Source organism: Pleuronectes platessa, chromosome 12, assembly GCF_947347685.1.
Source record: "Pleuronectes platessa chromosome 12, fPlePla1.1, whole genome shotgun sequence".
Lineage (NCBI taxonomy): Eukaryota > Metazoa > Chordata > Actinopteri > Pleuronectiformes > Pleuronectidae > Pleuronectes > Pleuronectes platessa.
The window spans coordinates 2,904,589-2,921,462 of NC_070637.1; the positions used below are offsets into that span (position 1 = coordinate 2,904,589).

Sequence of the window (16,874 nt, forward strand, 5' to 3'; positions counted from 1 at the left end):
CCTTGCCGCAGAGTAAGAAGGGAGGTTTCAAGCTTTCCTTATTAAAAATTAATAATTCATGACAGACGCAATGGAGCCAGTGAAAAGAGGAAGAGAACACTCAAGAACAACTCTGCGCTATGCTCAAAATACTCCAACACACCTCAGCAGAGCAATTTGGAGATTATAATGAGTGGGCCCACCTCAGTAACTCAACCAATAATATGTTCATATTTACCTTCTAATCACCATTATTACCAGAATTTGAGTGAAATCAAAATAAGTTATTTTAAGAGCATAAATAACGTCAGTGACTTTTATTCAGTTTTTACAATCAAAGTTGTTTGAAGAACTGCACAAATTCACTTACTGCTCTTTTACACAAACGATAGTAACCTGTATTGTTGAAAAGGTCGACCTAAATTCAAAGACTGGATTAAGAGGGTGTCAATGACTGTATATATGAATAGATGACATGATAGCTCCCAAAACTGAAGCCTTATACTGGTTCAGATGGGTTAGCTGATGGGAGATTTACCAAAGTACAAAAGTTTCCCGAGGATAATTTCTGCCATTTAATCCAGTTCTTACCATGCTAGTACATCTTTAGTCACCCTAATAACTTGTGATTAGTGTTGTTTTTTATTATTAAAGAGTAGAGTGAGCGCAGGACAGCCGGGGAGGGAGAACACTCTGACAGGATACACTGTCACCGTAAAAGGTGACCAGGCCTATATAACACGCCTCTGCCCTGATCCTGAAGTGATGGTGGTAATAATTTTGTAGCGGAAATGTAAACATTGAGTAAACCTTGTGATTTATGATGAGTCAAAAGAGTTTCCTCTAGTGTGGCTGTCTTTGTGTCCTCATCATGTACAATTGGATAATAGCGTTTGGTAAGGTAAGGGTTGCAAAATTACGGGAATATTCAAAGTTGGAAACTTTCCATGGGAATATGCGGGAATATGCGGGAATTAACCGGAATAAACTGGAAATGTTGTTGGTAATTTATACTAAATGTATTTACCTTGTCATATAAAGACATAAATATAAACATTTAGTTTTTCATAGGCTGATATGAGCCCTGAGGAAACTTGGGTACTTGACTATATGCTACTGCGTCTTTGTGGCATTCTTAACATAGGTCTTTGCAAAGTATTTGCAAATGTACACAGCCTTTCCTTCTACATTGCCTGGGGTGAAATGTCTCATCACATGAGATAGTGCATGTGGCATTGTTCTGTAGAATAAGAAGAAAAAAAAGCTTGTGAAAAAACACTAATGCAATGCCATTGATATAAATAGTTAGCCAAACAATATAGCCGGACAAAATATTTTACAATTGATGGATAAATTAATAGATATAGCCTAGATGAACAATCCTCAATCAGCATGCTAATATATTTTCCCCAGTAATATCATCGAAACTTACCTGACTAGTCCTGCACACTACAGCAGGCCTCAATAGCCCTGCTGTAGTGTGCAGGATGCTGGGAATTATCTGTACATGTGATGGAGAAATGCAAAGTGCAGGGTTGAAATTCAACGTGAAGTGTGTGCTGCATTCCATACATCTTTAAAATAGAGTTTTGAAGGATGTTTTTATTGCTCAGCGTTTAATTTGCGTAGTTTTTTCTCCAAAACTCGAGCTTAACTTCCCATGGAAAGTTTCCGGAAAGTTTCCGGAAATTTACCAGAAATGTCCGCCCCTTTGCAACCCTAGGTAAGGTACAGCATTACACTGTTACAAGTGCAACAGCTTATCAAAACCCTTTTTGAAACTTGCAAATATATTTGATGTTGGGGTGGGTGACATATCGAATATACTCCATGTATCGCGGCTTGTACCACGTGCAATGTATAAATTGTCTCCTGCCCCTCTCACAGCAGGCAGCTCACTCCCCCGCCCATCTAGAAAACTCCTGTGCGCATGAGTGTTTGTGTATCAGCTGACGAGGGAAGAGACTCAGAGAGCATGAGTTGACAAGAGTTCAGTGAGGGTTATTGACAGATTGTACATATTCTTTGTGAACGCTGAACCGAACCAATCAGTTTTCAAATGATGAACTTGAGCGGCGTTCACTCCAGCGAGATATCGCCCAGCCCCAATTTGATGACTGATGTCCTGCTTACCTGTTAGTCTTGTCATCATCATTGGTGCCACCAGTCAGGTACAGAAGGACCCGTCTCTCCAGGTAGGCCTCAATGTCCTCCCCTTCGTTGCAATTGCCATCCTCGCCAAGCAAATCCAACACCTGGGGGCTCAGCAGAACCGCCTCGAAGTCTCCCTCCATCAAGGACTCCAGCAGAGAACCTGCATCTGGAACAGGAAGTTGGGTAGCATTAGCTTTCTCTACAGTAGTTACTCAATTAGTTTAGTTCCTGTGACCACATTGGAACAATGTCATTAACATCAGGGAAATTTCATTTTGCACAATCACCTGAAAATTTAACATAAAACCCCTTACATATAAATGGATCGAAATAATTAGACCCAAGTGCCAAGCCATTGTTATCTTGGTCCTGTCTTTTATTTCTACATTTTTATAACACCTTGATTGTGGCTGTATTTACTGTCTTCTATGCAACAACCAATATTCATGATCAGGCTGCAGAATTGTTGCACGGGCCGCTGGTTAGCATCTACCGGAGTCTAAATCGTACCAGAACAGCTTTAATTGGCTTAGCAGGAGAAAGAGCTTATTTTTCTGTATTTTAGAATTGGCCCAGTTCAATGTACAATGAACAACAATGATCTGACAAATATAAATCTGTATTTATGAATGTTGTTTAAATATCATTGTACTTTCTTTGATTTGTTGCTGACAACACACGGAAAAGCAAAGCCCCCAAAATATATTCAGGAACGAAACAGTATTTGATTTGTTTGTGTCAGTCCAGCCCCTAGCATTTCGCCTGATGCAAAAGGCCAATGTCCTGATAGCACACTCTTCAATTCAAAACCACATTTAAATATAGAGTTGAATATTAACATTACTATAACACACAATTTACACAACACTTTATGAATAACAACCAGCTCTACAATAATGTCATATTTTTATGGACCTTTTTATTATTGTTATGGATGGACATGTCCTGAAGGACATATTTACCATGTGGCATCTATAAGGGCTAAGAAGAAAAATGATATCAATGGGTTCTTATAAAAAATATTGTTGTTCTTCCTTTTTCAATGTGTTTTAGTCAGACAAAACCCATTGTGACTTTTTTTATGTAATCCACCGCTCAGAGTAGAGAATCTGACTCGAGATAAATGTGATCACTAGAAGTTTCCACACTAGAATTTAGCCGGAGGAGGCGGAGGAGATCTGAGTGAGCACTCATTCAGGTGTGGATGCCAATTTATTTTTGGAATGTTCATGCGGGTGCAGGTCTCTAAATTTTAAGAAATGATTCCTTCAGGTTGGTGATGGGTGGATGAGTCAAGCATACGTGCAGATTAAGATGACGTCAGAGCTGATCTGTGCATCTCTACTGTGCACATGCTGAGTCCATAGCACCAATAGGGTCTCAACATGCTCACACCAAGGCAGAGTTCCGGCCCACTGAGTCAAACCTTCCGATTAATCACATGATTCCTTAAATGTACCCTCGGCTTTAATAAGTAATGGCTGTGCAAATGGGGTTGTAAAGGAGCTGTGGAGATATTCATCACACTGCTGATCTAATGAAACCCTGGGGCGGCCACACTAGCACAAAGATGAGAGAGTGGACAAGGAGAAGAGGAAGGCTCAGGCTTTATGAGGGAGAAAATCTAAACCTGAGCTATGGCCAAATGTCTAATGGCCTTTCAGCTACCCTTCAAGCCTGCACATGAAATGGAAGCAATTATGAAAAGCAAGGCAGAGGCCCTCAAATTAGTCCATAATTCATAAAGGTTCAGCCAATGAGCTGCATTTAATAAAGCAAAAGCCGACCGGGCTACGCAGCAGCAACAGGGATTAAGATGAAGACTCAGGTGCATCTCAGACAGGCCATTTCTTCCCTGTGTACAGGCGAGAACTCAAGTGCGGTGGTTCACACAACATTACACCTGAATCAGTTTCATTAGTCTGGCTTTAACTCTTAGTTTTATTGCCCGGTGATCATCTAGGTGACATTTTAGAGGCTTCTTCTCTGTACACAGAAATGCAGTTCTTGGAAGAAGCAAAGGTTACCAGCTTGGTTTAGGCGAAATGACTACAATGATTCACGATTCACTTGTTGCCAGGGAATTGAGAAACAGATATAGAGTATATTTAACTTAAAAAACCTTGAAATCCCTCGGCGGCATGGTGGATCGTTAATGAGCAGTGTCACAGATTAATAAATACGTGAATTAATCCATTGAGTATTCCAGTTGTGTTTCAAAGATGAAGCAGCTGACCGCCAATCATTTAAAAAGGAAAAATAAGTTTAGAGCCCTGAGAATAAAATGTGCAACCTTACACAAACACACAGTAGGGCTGCACCTATCGATTCATTATTTATCAATTAATATAACAATATTTTTTTTGAGTAATTGGTTAATATAACGATTCATTTTTCGATTAATCTAACAATTTTAATAATAATTCAAATTAAAACATAACGAAATCGATGATGTCGATTACATTAACGTGTCGTCCCAGTCCTAGCACACGAACACACTGGTCTATGAAAGACAGCAACCCCATTTCCACCCAATATTATCAGAGTATTACAGGGGACTGGGATATAGGGGACAACTAACAAGCATTCACACAATTGCTCTAAATGTAACAGCAGATCAAAATACGTAAAGTAGATAGGAAAAGCAGGTGGACTGGGCCCATCCTGGCGTCGTCAGGGTGAGCAACCTGGACTCATCTTGAGGGACCACAAGTAAGAACAAGTCAAAGGTTACATGACGAAGACAAATCAGAATTATCATTTTTTTTGTAGCTTTACAAACAAGTCTCCTCTTAAACAACGTCTGTAAAACTCCATTCAGATTAGCCTTTTAGCTCCATATCCAAAATAATCCAGACCTTCCCTGGAGTTTTTATATCACGTTTCATTACACGTCGGACCTGAGCCCTCGGAATGGGAGCTCTGCCCCCATTCCGACCGAAATGGGAGCTCTGCCCCCATTCCGACCGAAATGGAGGCTCGGCCCCATTTCGGTCAGAATGGGTCATTTCACACCGAAATGACCAGAGTTGATAGCGTTACAGTTGCACAGGAACAATGATTACATTAGCCAGCTAGCCCTTGTTAGCAAAAATAAGCTCATAATATCGCAAAATGCGGCATTGCACGCATATTAACGCCGTAATATCACTTCCACAAACAGGTATTGATCAGTACTATGTGTACGACACATTTAATGACAGAAGTTCTAATAAACAGTAAAAATCACAGCTGTCACTACTGTTGACATACAAAAGGGCCATCTGACCTTCCGACTTGGAATTCAGACTCAAGGGGGCGTTCCAGTTGCAACTTCCGACTCTTGAGGTCACAAATTCCGAGCTCCGAAGTTCAAAGGTCCAGTGTAAGATTAAGCTGAACGGGATCGATCGGCAGAAATTTAATATAAAATAGTCCAATCTAAATTGTATGAATTGCTGTTTTTTTTACCTTAGAATGGGGCCTTCATATTTAAATAATTTATATTTACATCTGGAGCTTGTTCTCTTTACGGAGCCTAGACTGGAAACACTAAACACCTTTGGAGTTTCTAGGACAACTGAAAGCTTCCACAGGTTCTCTTGCATGTTTGGAAGTTGAGGGTCAAGTGAGGGGTATTCAGCTGCAACATGCAATTTTACCACTAGATGTCACTAGATTCTATACACTGAACTTTAATGGATTGCAGAAGTACTTGTAAACTGGCAGAAGAATCACCAGAGATAGTCCTGAGACCCTCACCCTGACATTTGGGTCCTCACATACGGCCCCTGCAGGAGAATCTCCTGACTTGCGCCGATGCATGTCTGAAAGCAGTTGGGAGTGTTTCCTCCATCTCTCCGCTGACACACACTAATGACATGCGTATCCACTGCTAACACATGGGAAACGAATGGGAAACACAAGGGAAGCACAAAGTCATAGAAGCCGCAGCAGACACAGCGAGAGCAGCTCAGCCTCCACACTGACGTCTCTCAGTACACGTCACATGTTGTGGTGCTTGTGTTTCTCTGAACAAACAACACAACTGCTGCTCAGCACGAGGGCGAACAACAAACTGTCACAGTCGTGACTTCAGCTCCATAAAGCTCCGTCTGGGTTGCAGCCGTCTCTCCACCTCTGGGCTCGTTGAACAGGGAATCAGAGCCGCTCACAACACCTTCAACTCTCTGTGAAGCATCGTTTCACAGAAGGTCTTCTGCCGGAGTTCTAACAGAGTGTGGCAGGACGCGGACACGTGGCAGAGCACAGCGCCGGCGGCGGGTTGAGAGTGGATGAAGGGAGAGGAGGAGTTTGAATTGTGGCTCTGGTGAAACTGGCATCTCACTTTTCCCTATCGGTGACATATGAATCGGTGTCGATCCATCGCAGTGTATGAAAGTCAGTCCTCCGAGCAGCGATTTTTAACACATTATACCCCCCAGTCCGGATGGAATACAGACAGTGGAAGGAATAGAGAAAGTAGCAGGAATAAAGACCGGCTCCTCACCTGCAGTCCCGTAAACTCTCTGCTTCCATCCCGATGTCTCCTCGCTGGCTGTCAGAAAGCCCCGGAGGACGGGGATCTCCACGTCCAGCGGCATCACCGACGATCAGCACCGACGATCAGCACCGACTCCTGCTCACGTCCAGTCCGCGCTACTGCCTTCTTTCGGGACGCTTCCGAATCCTCGCTGTGGCGCTGTGATAAGTCGGCGTTTTCTCGGTCTCAGACAAAATGTTTATTTCCACCCATGTGGCGCAAGTGGTATCAGTGAGCAGCCATGACAGATGCGCAGTGCATTGTGGGAGGATTGATGACGGGGATGCGGCGCAGATGTTCGGCTGTGGATCAGACTGTGTAGTGTGGCGATAAGAGCGAGTTAACACTGCTGCCTTCTACTTAGTATTACATCATATGGATATGTTCCTAGTGAACATTATTCACGACAAAGCACAGATCAATTCACTTAAAGTGTATGTGGCTATAACCGATTAATATAATGAACTATACTGTTATTACTATATATTCACTATTAATATAACTGAAATAGCCTTTTTTATAATAATAAACAAGAACATTTGTGTAATTTCAGCGGGGCTTTAAAGATAAATAAAGTCTACATGAGAATATTCAAAAAAATGTTTAACAAAAATAAAAAAGCCATCAAACGAACAATAACAAAAGATGTTTTTTAGTTTTTTTATCGCGGCATAGCCAGAATGTTTATTTATCCTGCAGAGTTTGTGCGATTTCTCTTGTTTCCTCTATTATTCAGATACTCATTGCTTTATAAACATTAAACATCTTTTTAAAGACTCACTCCTTCCTTGGTAATACCTTCCTGCACTTGCAGCAGGCCTATTCGTAGCCTAATCTAAGGAGTAATTTGCTCCACAGTCTTTTTTAGAACGCTCATAGCCCCAAGAGCTAGCCTTCTAGCTAGCTAACTTCTTCCAACTGCCGCTGCTTGGTTTCACCGTCACTGGCACGACTGAGCAACCTCCTCAGTCGTGCCAGTGTGCCGAGGTACTGGCAAATGACAGCATGAAGCCATGCAAATTAAAAAGGCACCTCGACACCAAACACCCTGACTTGAGAAGAGAAGAGAAGCCTGTGGACTTCTTTAAACGTAAACGTGATGGCCTCCAGCAACAACAAACCACCATCTCCAAGCATAGCACTGTCTCCAAGCAGTGTCTGGAGGCATCATATGTAGTTGCTCATAGAATTGCTAAGCTTGGCAAACCCCATACAATTGCTGAAACAATGATTTTGCCGGCCGCACAAGACATGTGTAGAATAATGATAGGAGATAGTGCAGCTGCTAAACTCAGCGCAATACCTATGTCAAATGACACTGTGTCACGCCGAATATCAGAAATTTCTAGTGATATCAAAGAGCAACTAATACACTACATTCAAAGCAGTCCTTACTATGCACTGCAGCTGGACGAATCCACTGACATTGCTGGACAGGCCCAGCTTCTCACTTACGTTAAGTATTTGCCGGAAAAGGAAATTGTGGAGGACATCCTGTTTTGCCGGCCTCTTCAGACCCATTCAACAGGGGAGGCCATCTTTAATGTCCTTGACTCGTTCATCCAAGACAGTGGTTTGGGCTGGGGAAAGTGTATTTCCCTCTGTACTGATGGAGTGCGGTCTATGACAGGGCGTGAGCGTGGCCTTGTAGCTCGCGTCCAGCAAGTTGCTCTTGGATGATGCCATGGATGATGCCATGTGGCTTGCCTCTCTCTCCTATATGGTGGATATTTTTGACTGGCTGAATGGCCTTAACCTGTCTTTGCAAGGCCGTGAATCTTACGTTCTGCTCCTCGCTGAAAGAGTGAATGCCTTCACACAAAAAATTGTTCTCTGGCATGGTCGCATCAGTTCTGGAAACTGCGACATGTTTTTCAGCCTTGCAGACTTCATTGCCGATGGACGTGGCACTGATTTCTCCTCTCTCCTCCAATCAGCTGCTGATCACCTTTTAGCGCTGAAGAATCAGTTTGGGTCCTATTTCAAAGAGGACTACCGTTCATTCACCTGGGTGCGGGATCCATTTCTCTGCTCAGCCGACGAGCTGTCAATAGACATGCAAGAGCAGCTTATTGAGCTGAAGAGTGACAGTAGACCAAAGCATCTGTTTACCACCTCCCCTCTTTCGTCATTCTGGGTAGCATTGATCAACAAACAACAAACTAAATATCACAGCAGCGCACAGATCGAGGATGACCTGAGGATATGTTTGTCAAACATTGCCCCAAGATTTGAGGAACTATGCAAGGCAAAGCAGGCTCATGTCTCACATTGACAGACCTGCAATATTTTTTTTAGAGATCACAAGAGGCCCATAATAATAACAGTATCCTAATGATGGCAATAATAACACTTATTATTATTATTATGATAATAATAATGATATAATGATGGTGATAATAATGATGATTATTATAATAAGAAAGCATGCAGGCTCACATAGCTGCTAATATTAATAGCCTATTAACAGGCCTACCTAATACTGATCATAATCATAATAACAATAATAATAATAATAAATAGTTTAAAAAAAAAATCAACTTGATTGATTATGTATATACATTTTTTTTTTAAATGGGACTTAACAGCCCATAAACTTTGTCTTTTTGTCACAACAATAGCATCACACATTACTAAAAGCAAACTATAAAATTAAAATCAGTTGTACACAGGTAAAGAGCCTAAATAAATTACTGTACATCAAGTTCTGCACTGAAAAATAAATAATAATAAAAGGTAAATAGTAAATCAAATCAAAAGTAAGTAGTAAGTAGGCTACTGACTTAACAAGTCAGTAGCCTACTTACTTCTCTTTTACTGAACCTTGGCCAGTGGCATGGTAGCCTACTTATTTCTCTCTTACAGGGTCACATAGTTCTATATTAAATGGTAAATAGCTTTGTATTTATATAGCGCTTTTCTAGTCTTGATGACCACTCAAAGCACTTTACAGTACAGTTTTACATTCACCCATTCACACACACACATTCATACAGTGCATCTATTCACAGCACTTAGTTATTCTATGGGGGGCCATTTGGGGTTCAGCATCTTGCCCAAGGACGCTTCGGCATGCAGATGGGTAAGACTGGGGATCGAACTGCCGACCTTCAGGTTGGGGGACGACCACTCTACCCCTCAGCCACAGCCGCCCATGTATTACAGTGTTAAGTGTCTCATACAGGTTCACACTGACATCTTTATGACATAATAATCCTTCCAATTTGGTTCTTGAGACCCAACCACTGAGTAGCCAATTTAGTTGCCTTTAAGAACAACTAACTTTTCAAATATTTCTGGTGTTAACCGCCTCCTGTGCGGATGGAATATTATTCCTGCAAACGAGAACAGCCTCTCAACCGGAGCTGAAGAGGGGAGGGTTATGTTAAATCGAACAAAAAGGAGCTTGATGAGTGGTTACTGCTGAAAAGAAAGCTGGTCTTTTCTGATGTCCTCCAGAAAACGAAGGGTCTCTATCTTCGCTTTGCTGTGGCGTGTGATCTCCTGTCTTTCCTGGACTTATGTTTCTTCAGCTGAGAAAGCAAAGAAGTCATCTTCCTCATCATCTTGGAGGTTGGAGGAAGCCGTTTCACTCTCTGCCACCAGGCCAAGATCTTCAGCTGAGTGGAGCATAAGCTGGTGGATTCGTCTCTAACCCTAACTGTTTTTTGATTCGTGGAGAAAGTATTTTGAGTATTTTAAATACAAAATTACTACACTCTAAAGTGTTTTGTTACAAATGACATTCGATTTTTGATCGTCCCTATCAAATACAAATTACAAAATATTCTCAAAAGTAATGAAATACGTATTTCAAATACAAGTAATAAAAATACTGCTCATCTCTGGTCGTACACAACACAATATGAATGATGTGTACACAGTTGTAGCGATGGTGGATACTTGTGTATTCAAAACACATGAGCTGTTAAAAGACCTACCTCGTACATAACTACCCGTCAAGTAGATAAACTACAGGTCTATTAGAAAATTTAGATAAACCATTAATATGATAAGAAGAGAATTTCCTTCTCAAACAGAGAAACTGTCTCTGTTTACACCTTAATCCTAATATAGCTTAAAAACCCAAAGCAAAGAATAAAATAATTTCAACATTCATCAGTAGACATTCAATTATCTGAAATAGTTTTAATAAAACATGCACTTGTCAAAGTGTAGGTGTGATATGTCTTGAAAAATAGCTTCGGATTCCTATCACTTGTCTGTGCATAGGTACTGACTTTCTGGAGGCCAAGTATGAATTACGAAATGTGAGAATGGATTTAAAAAAAGAACTGAACGGGATGCATGACAGTTTGCGTGGTTATGTTGGGGGGCGCCAATATGAAATCTCGCCTAGGGCGCCAACATTGCCAGGGCCGGCCCTGTGTGTGTGTGTGTGTGTGTGTGTGCGTGCGTGTGTGTGTGTGTGTGTGTGTGTGTGTGTGTGTGTGCGTGCGTGCATGCGTGTGTGCGATGTTGGGGAGCTGTGCTACCTCAGGAGGTCAGGCTGCAGGCCGACTCTCGGCACTGGATTCAACGGCTTTATCTACTCGTCTCCGAGGAGGGAGAGACCCTTGACTCCGAACAAAGTGTGGAAGGGATCCATCTGCAGAGAGGAGGAGGCTTGATGAGAAAAAAGGGACGATGTCTTAGGGCGTTATTACAGAATGTAAGAAAAGATTGTGACAGAGATTTGAAAGATGCAAAAAATTAATGTTTTGCAAAATTGAGGCAGAAAGAAGAGATTTAATTTAAGCGATGACAACAAAATAAAAGATTTGATATGAAATCTTGTACTTAAGAGCTTCCTGGTTTCACATTCATGAATGTGAATGTGAGCTGTTCTATGATAGTAAACTGACTACAGGTCGACACAAAATTGTATGTAAAATAAAATTCCTCTTATATTTAAATACGCGACAAATCTAGCGACTTTTTCTGGTGATATTGGAGACTTTCTGGTGTTTTGGAGACTGACGTGAAAGCACGTATTGTTCTGCAGTGACTGTCCTCAACGAGCAGCGGGTGCTGCCGTGAGCCCCTTCGCCGTCCCAGCGCACTCACAGGGCGGTCAGTCTCCCAGTAGCCTTGCGCAGCACACCCACCTGCAGTCAGAGCAGAGAGGAGACGCTCCGCGTCCTCCAGACTGCAAATGAATAGAGCGTGCGCAAAGCCGCCGCTGATCTGGCTTACAGAGCGGGATGTAAGTGTCAATGTATCTTCACTGTCACTGGAAAACATGAGTCATTGAGTTCAGTCTCTTCATCGATGCAGAGTCCACATCGTGATGCATCTAAGAATCGAGACATTTCCAGACCTCTAGTGTGGAGCGTGATGAAACTGAACCCTTCCAGGACCCTGAAAACAAAACCAAACTAATGAAAAACGAAACTTGCTCTGCCAGAGTGTCTCTTTTGGATCATTTTGCTGGTCCCAAGCCCGGATAAAGGAGGAGGGCTGGACGTAGAGCTAGCAATGCCGCCCCACTTAACAGCCTTTTGATTAAATTTGATATTCTAACATTTAACAATACAGGACAAAATGGATTTATGAGAAGTGATGGTCTATTTCAGTGGCAAGATACAAAATGAAAAAACATTAATCAACAATGAATACGGATATAACACAATAATATTTATCAGTTAGGCGTTTTAACAAATAGTTTATAACGCTTTGGATAAACCAGGGACGTCCGAGTGCAAATTAACAAGTTTGACAAAGCTAATAAATGTTAAATATTTCAAAAGCCATTTTCACAGAACCGGTTTAGTTTGATCTGAACATAAGACTGGGAATCCTCTTCACACAGAGTGAAGACAAACGCAACCCTCTGCCCACAGCGGCAGCACAACCCGGCAATGATCCACGTGGATTTAAAAAAGCTGAGCCTGACATTAAACGAACCGATGATGAGACACCATGTGTTCCACCTCCTCCTGTCTCCGTCCTCCAATGCTTTCCTAAATAACAATCTCTCTGTTCTGTAGAGCAGTGATTTTCAACCTTTTTTGAGCCGCGGCACATTTTTTTAATTTACAAAATCCCGGGGCACACCACCAACCAAAATGACACAAAATGACACAAAATGACACTCTATGGCCTAACACAGTACACAGTCCCCTGTCGTGCGGGGCGCACATCCCCTGTCGTGCGGGGCGCACATCCCCTCTCCAGCGGGGCGCACATCCCCTCTCCTGCGGGGCGCATATCCCCTCTCCTGCGGGGCGCACATCCCCTCTCCTGTGGCGCACATCCCCTCTCCTGCGGGGCGCACATCCCCTCTCCTGTGGCGCACATCCCCTCTCCTGCAGGGCGCACATCCCCTCTCCTGTGGCGCACATCCCCTCTCCTGCAGGGCGCACATCCCCTCTCCTCCGGGGCGCACATCCCCTGTGGTGCGGGGCGCACAACCCCTGTGGTGCGGGGCGCACATCCCCTGTCGTGCGGGGCGCACATCCCCTGTCGTGCGGGGCGCACATCCCCTCTCCTCCGGGGCGCATATCCCCTGTCGTGCGGGGCGCACATCCCCTCTCCTCCGGGGCGCACATCCCCTCTCCTGTGGCGCACATCCCCTCTCCTGTGGCGCACATCCCCTCTACTCCGGGGCGCACTTCCCCTGTCGTGCGGGGCGCACATCCCCTGTCGTGCGGGGCGCACATCCCCTCTCCTGCGGGGCGCACATCCCCTCTCCTGCGGGGCGCACATCCCCTCTCCTGCGGGGCGCACATCCCCTCTCATGTGGCGTACATCCCCTCTCCTGCGGGGCGCACATCCCCTCTCCTGTGGCGCACATCCCCTTTCCTGCGGGGCGCACATCCCCTCTCCTGTGGCACGCACATCCCCTCTCCTGTGGCGCACATCCCCTCTCCTGCGGGGCGCACATCCCCTCTCCTGTGGCGCACATCCCCTCTCCTGTGGCGCACATCCCCTCTCCTGCGGGGCGCACATCCCCTCTCCTGTGGCGCACATCCCCTCTCCTGCGGGGCGCATCCCCTCTCCTGCGGGGCGCACATCCCCTCTCCTGCGGGGCTCATCCTGCGGGGCGCACATCCCCTCTCCTGCGGGGCTCATCCTGCGGGGCGCACATCCCCATCCTGCGGGGCGCACATCCCCTCTCCTGCGGGGCGCACATCCCCTCTTCTGCGGGGCGCGCATCCCCTTTCCTGCGGGGCGCTTATCCTGCGGGGCGCTTATCCTGCGGGGCGCTTATCCTGCGGGGCGCTTATCCTGCGGGGCGCTTATCCTGCGGGGCGCATCCTGCGGGGCGCATCCGGCGGCGCACATCCCCTCTCCTGCGGGGCGCATCCTGCGGGGCGCATCCGGCGGCGCACATCCCCTCTCCTGCGGGGCGCATCCTGCGGGGCGCATCCTGCGGGGCGCATCCCCTCTCCTGTGGGGCGCATCCTGCGGCACACATCCCGTCACCCGCGGGGCGCATCCTGCTGCGCACATCCCGTCACCTGCGGGGCGCATCCTGCTGCGCACATCCCGTCACCCGCGGGGCGCATCCTGCGGTGCACATACCCTCTCCTGAGGGTCTCATCCTGCGGAGCACATCCCCTCTCCTGCGTGTCTCATCCTGCGGCCCACATCCCCTCTCCTGCGGGGCGCATCCTTGCGCACATCCCCTCTCCTGCGGGGCGCATTCCTGCGGCACATCTCCTCTCCTGCGGGGCGCATCCTGTGGCGCACATCTCCTCTCCTGCGGGGGCATCCTGCGGCTCACATCTCCTATCCTGCGGGGCGCATCCTGCGGCACATCTCCTCTCCTGCGGGGCGCATCCTGCGGGGCGCATCTTGCGGCGCACAATGTTAGTGACATTTCCTTTATAAATTTGTGGAGGTTTTTATTACCTATGCTAAGGAGTTTATTTTTTCATCTCTGATTTTTCAGTCAACAGGTTTTTGTAATAAACTACTTGACCAATAACCACAAAACTTGCTAGAAGGAAGCTGCATGGATCAGAGATGAACCTATACGGCTCTGTTGATCTCTACTGAGTGCCAGTCTAGTAAATGAATCTGGAATCTTCTCTCAAAAAACCTTTCCCCCCCAAGGGGTTTGAAGTGTAAAACTAATGAGGTGTTTAATAAAGATGTGATCGAAAACGTCAGACCAAATGATTCCACTTTATTTTAGCGTGAACAGAAAAAAAAGAAGAGAGTTTCATTTCACCGTTAGCAGCAGGACAACCTACTGGATTTTTCCTCTCATACGATGAAGGTTACTCTTTCTCTTCAGTTACTAATAAAGCTCTGTTCAGTTAGACACACAAAGGGATATAAGAACTGGGGTTAATGAAAATGCAAGAGAATTCAAAACCAACACAAATAAGTCTTCCTTAAGTTTTACTCAACCTGCGTCCCTGAAATTCAAGTACATGTCCCTTCTGTATTTGCACATCCTATCCTGCTGCGCACATCCTGCGGCGCACATAAATAAAAAATATATTGAACATTTTAAATTAAAAAAATTTAATTAAATCAAATTAACAAAAAAAATGAGCGCACATCCTGCGGCGCACATCATCCTGCAGCGCACATCTCCTGCTGCGCACATCTCCTGCTGCGGACATAATTAAGGTGCCCGAGAAGTTGGTTAATATCTCTTTGCATCCAGATCATATCTTAATCATGTCCTAATATCTCAATACTATTTGTGACTGAGTGCTCTGCTTTATAACAGTCGCTCATCCTGCGGAAGAGGAGAAGCATCTTATGCTTACACTGGTGTTTACAGATTACATTTGTCACATAGTCCATGGTTTTACAGCTTTTAGTTTAAAATGTTTCCACTTGTAGTCTGTTTATTCTGAAAAATTTGTTTATTTCTGATTCTTAGACGAGCGATGACCCGGGATATGCAACCAAGCTACAGTTGCACCCAGATGCTCAGCTGAGAGGTCACCTGCGGTGCTATGTCTCCAATGATGCACCGTTGCAGCTCAGATAACTCTGGAAAGCCCCCCCCCCTTCTGTGTTTTGACAATATTTCTTTTGATGACAGATTTGTGATCAATCTATTTTATTTTTACTTCATCAACTGTGTGACTTTCTCTTGATACAGCTGTCACTGGACATGTAACTGCATTCCACATTTTCCTCTGCTAACACTACTAAATATATCAGCTACATAAATATATATCTTTTCATCTTAGTAAGTTTGATTTGTTTTTGAAAGAATACACATAGAATCAACTCCTTTTAAACAATAAGTATATACAGTCCATCCTTAAAAAGGTTTTTAAACAGAAATCATTCAAAGAATTTATATTTATAAAAATACTTTTTCTCTGGTACCACATTAATAGAACTATGACTGTCTACTAAAAGCTTCAAACACAGGAAGCTGCTCTCCACATCTCTGCCACATTTTTCAGGAAGAGGAGCAGTGACACAACATTTCTGCATTACACAGCTAGTCAGACAGAAAGAGGAATATGTTTATATGATATAAATATGTATGTCGATATGATTGTTATGATGTATCACTTTGTGACACATTAATGAAATTTATGTATATTGTAAAAACATTTCTGTCATGTAGGTTAAGGCACATGGGTGAGATGTGGTGGCAATAAAAATAAAATACCTTTAAAAATAAAATCCAATTTGGGATTCTAAAGGGCCATGCAGGCAGGCAAGGTCACAGGTGTATTTTGAAAATACATATTGTAATTATTAATACAAAACCGATGTAAAGAACAATAAAAAAATACATGCAATAAATCTCTGGGCCCATAAAGAAGATGCACTAAACAGATGTAGACCCAGGGGCTTTGGATATCTTGCCCTTGCTTCTGCATGTAAACAGGCTTCAACCTCAGTCTCATCTTCTACCAGGCCTGGAAGGTGACCTCACTGGTAAGATGAATGAACAATGTGAACTTAACAAATGTGCCTCATTTAGAAAACAGTGCAGGATCAGAAGGTGCTGATAGTCCATTTCTAAACCACACAAACTGTGTCTGTGTTTTATGCTGTCTTTGTGGTCCTGGTATCTTCAGGTGTACAATGACCAACAACTGGTGGGGGTGTTCAACAACCTGCTTGTTTAACATAAGGACTCTTAACATAGGTACAGAGCCACGGAAGTTAAATACCTGAAACCTCCCATTAGTCACATAGAACTGAAGAAGCCTCTGGCCGAGAGGTTAACCAGTTGCATTCAAGCCATAATTGTCTCCTTCAACAACGAAGAAACATTTGACAGTGA

The 16,874-nt window shown here is 44.1% G+C and overlaps 1 protein-coding gene across 1 annotated transcript in view; it reads right to left on the reverse strand.

Annotated features, from left to right (window-relative positions):
- Window positions 1-6,923, reverse strand: part of ttc27 (tetratricopeptide repeat domain 27) — a 72,756-nt gene extending 65,833 nt beyond the window's left edge. The window contains exons 1-2 of the mRNA XM_053436178.1: window positions 6,623-6,923; window positions 2,113-2,299 (exon numbers count right to left, since the gene is read on the reverse strand). Coding sequence (XP_053292153.1) covers window positions 2,113-2,299; window positions 6,623-6,716 — 281 coding nt within the window. The 5' untranslated portion in view covers window positions 6,717-6,923. The remainder of the gene's footprint in view (window positions 1-2,112; window positions 2,300-6,622) is intronic.
- Window positions 6,924-16,874: the final 9,951 nt, after the last annotated feature.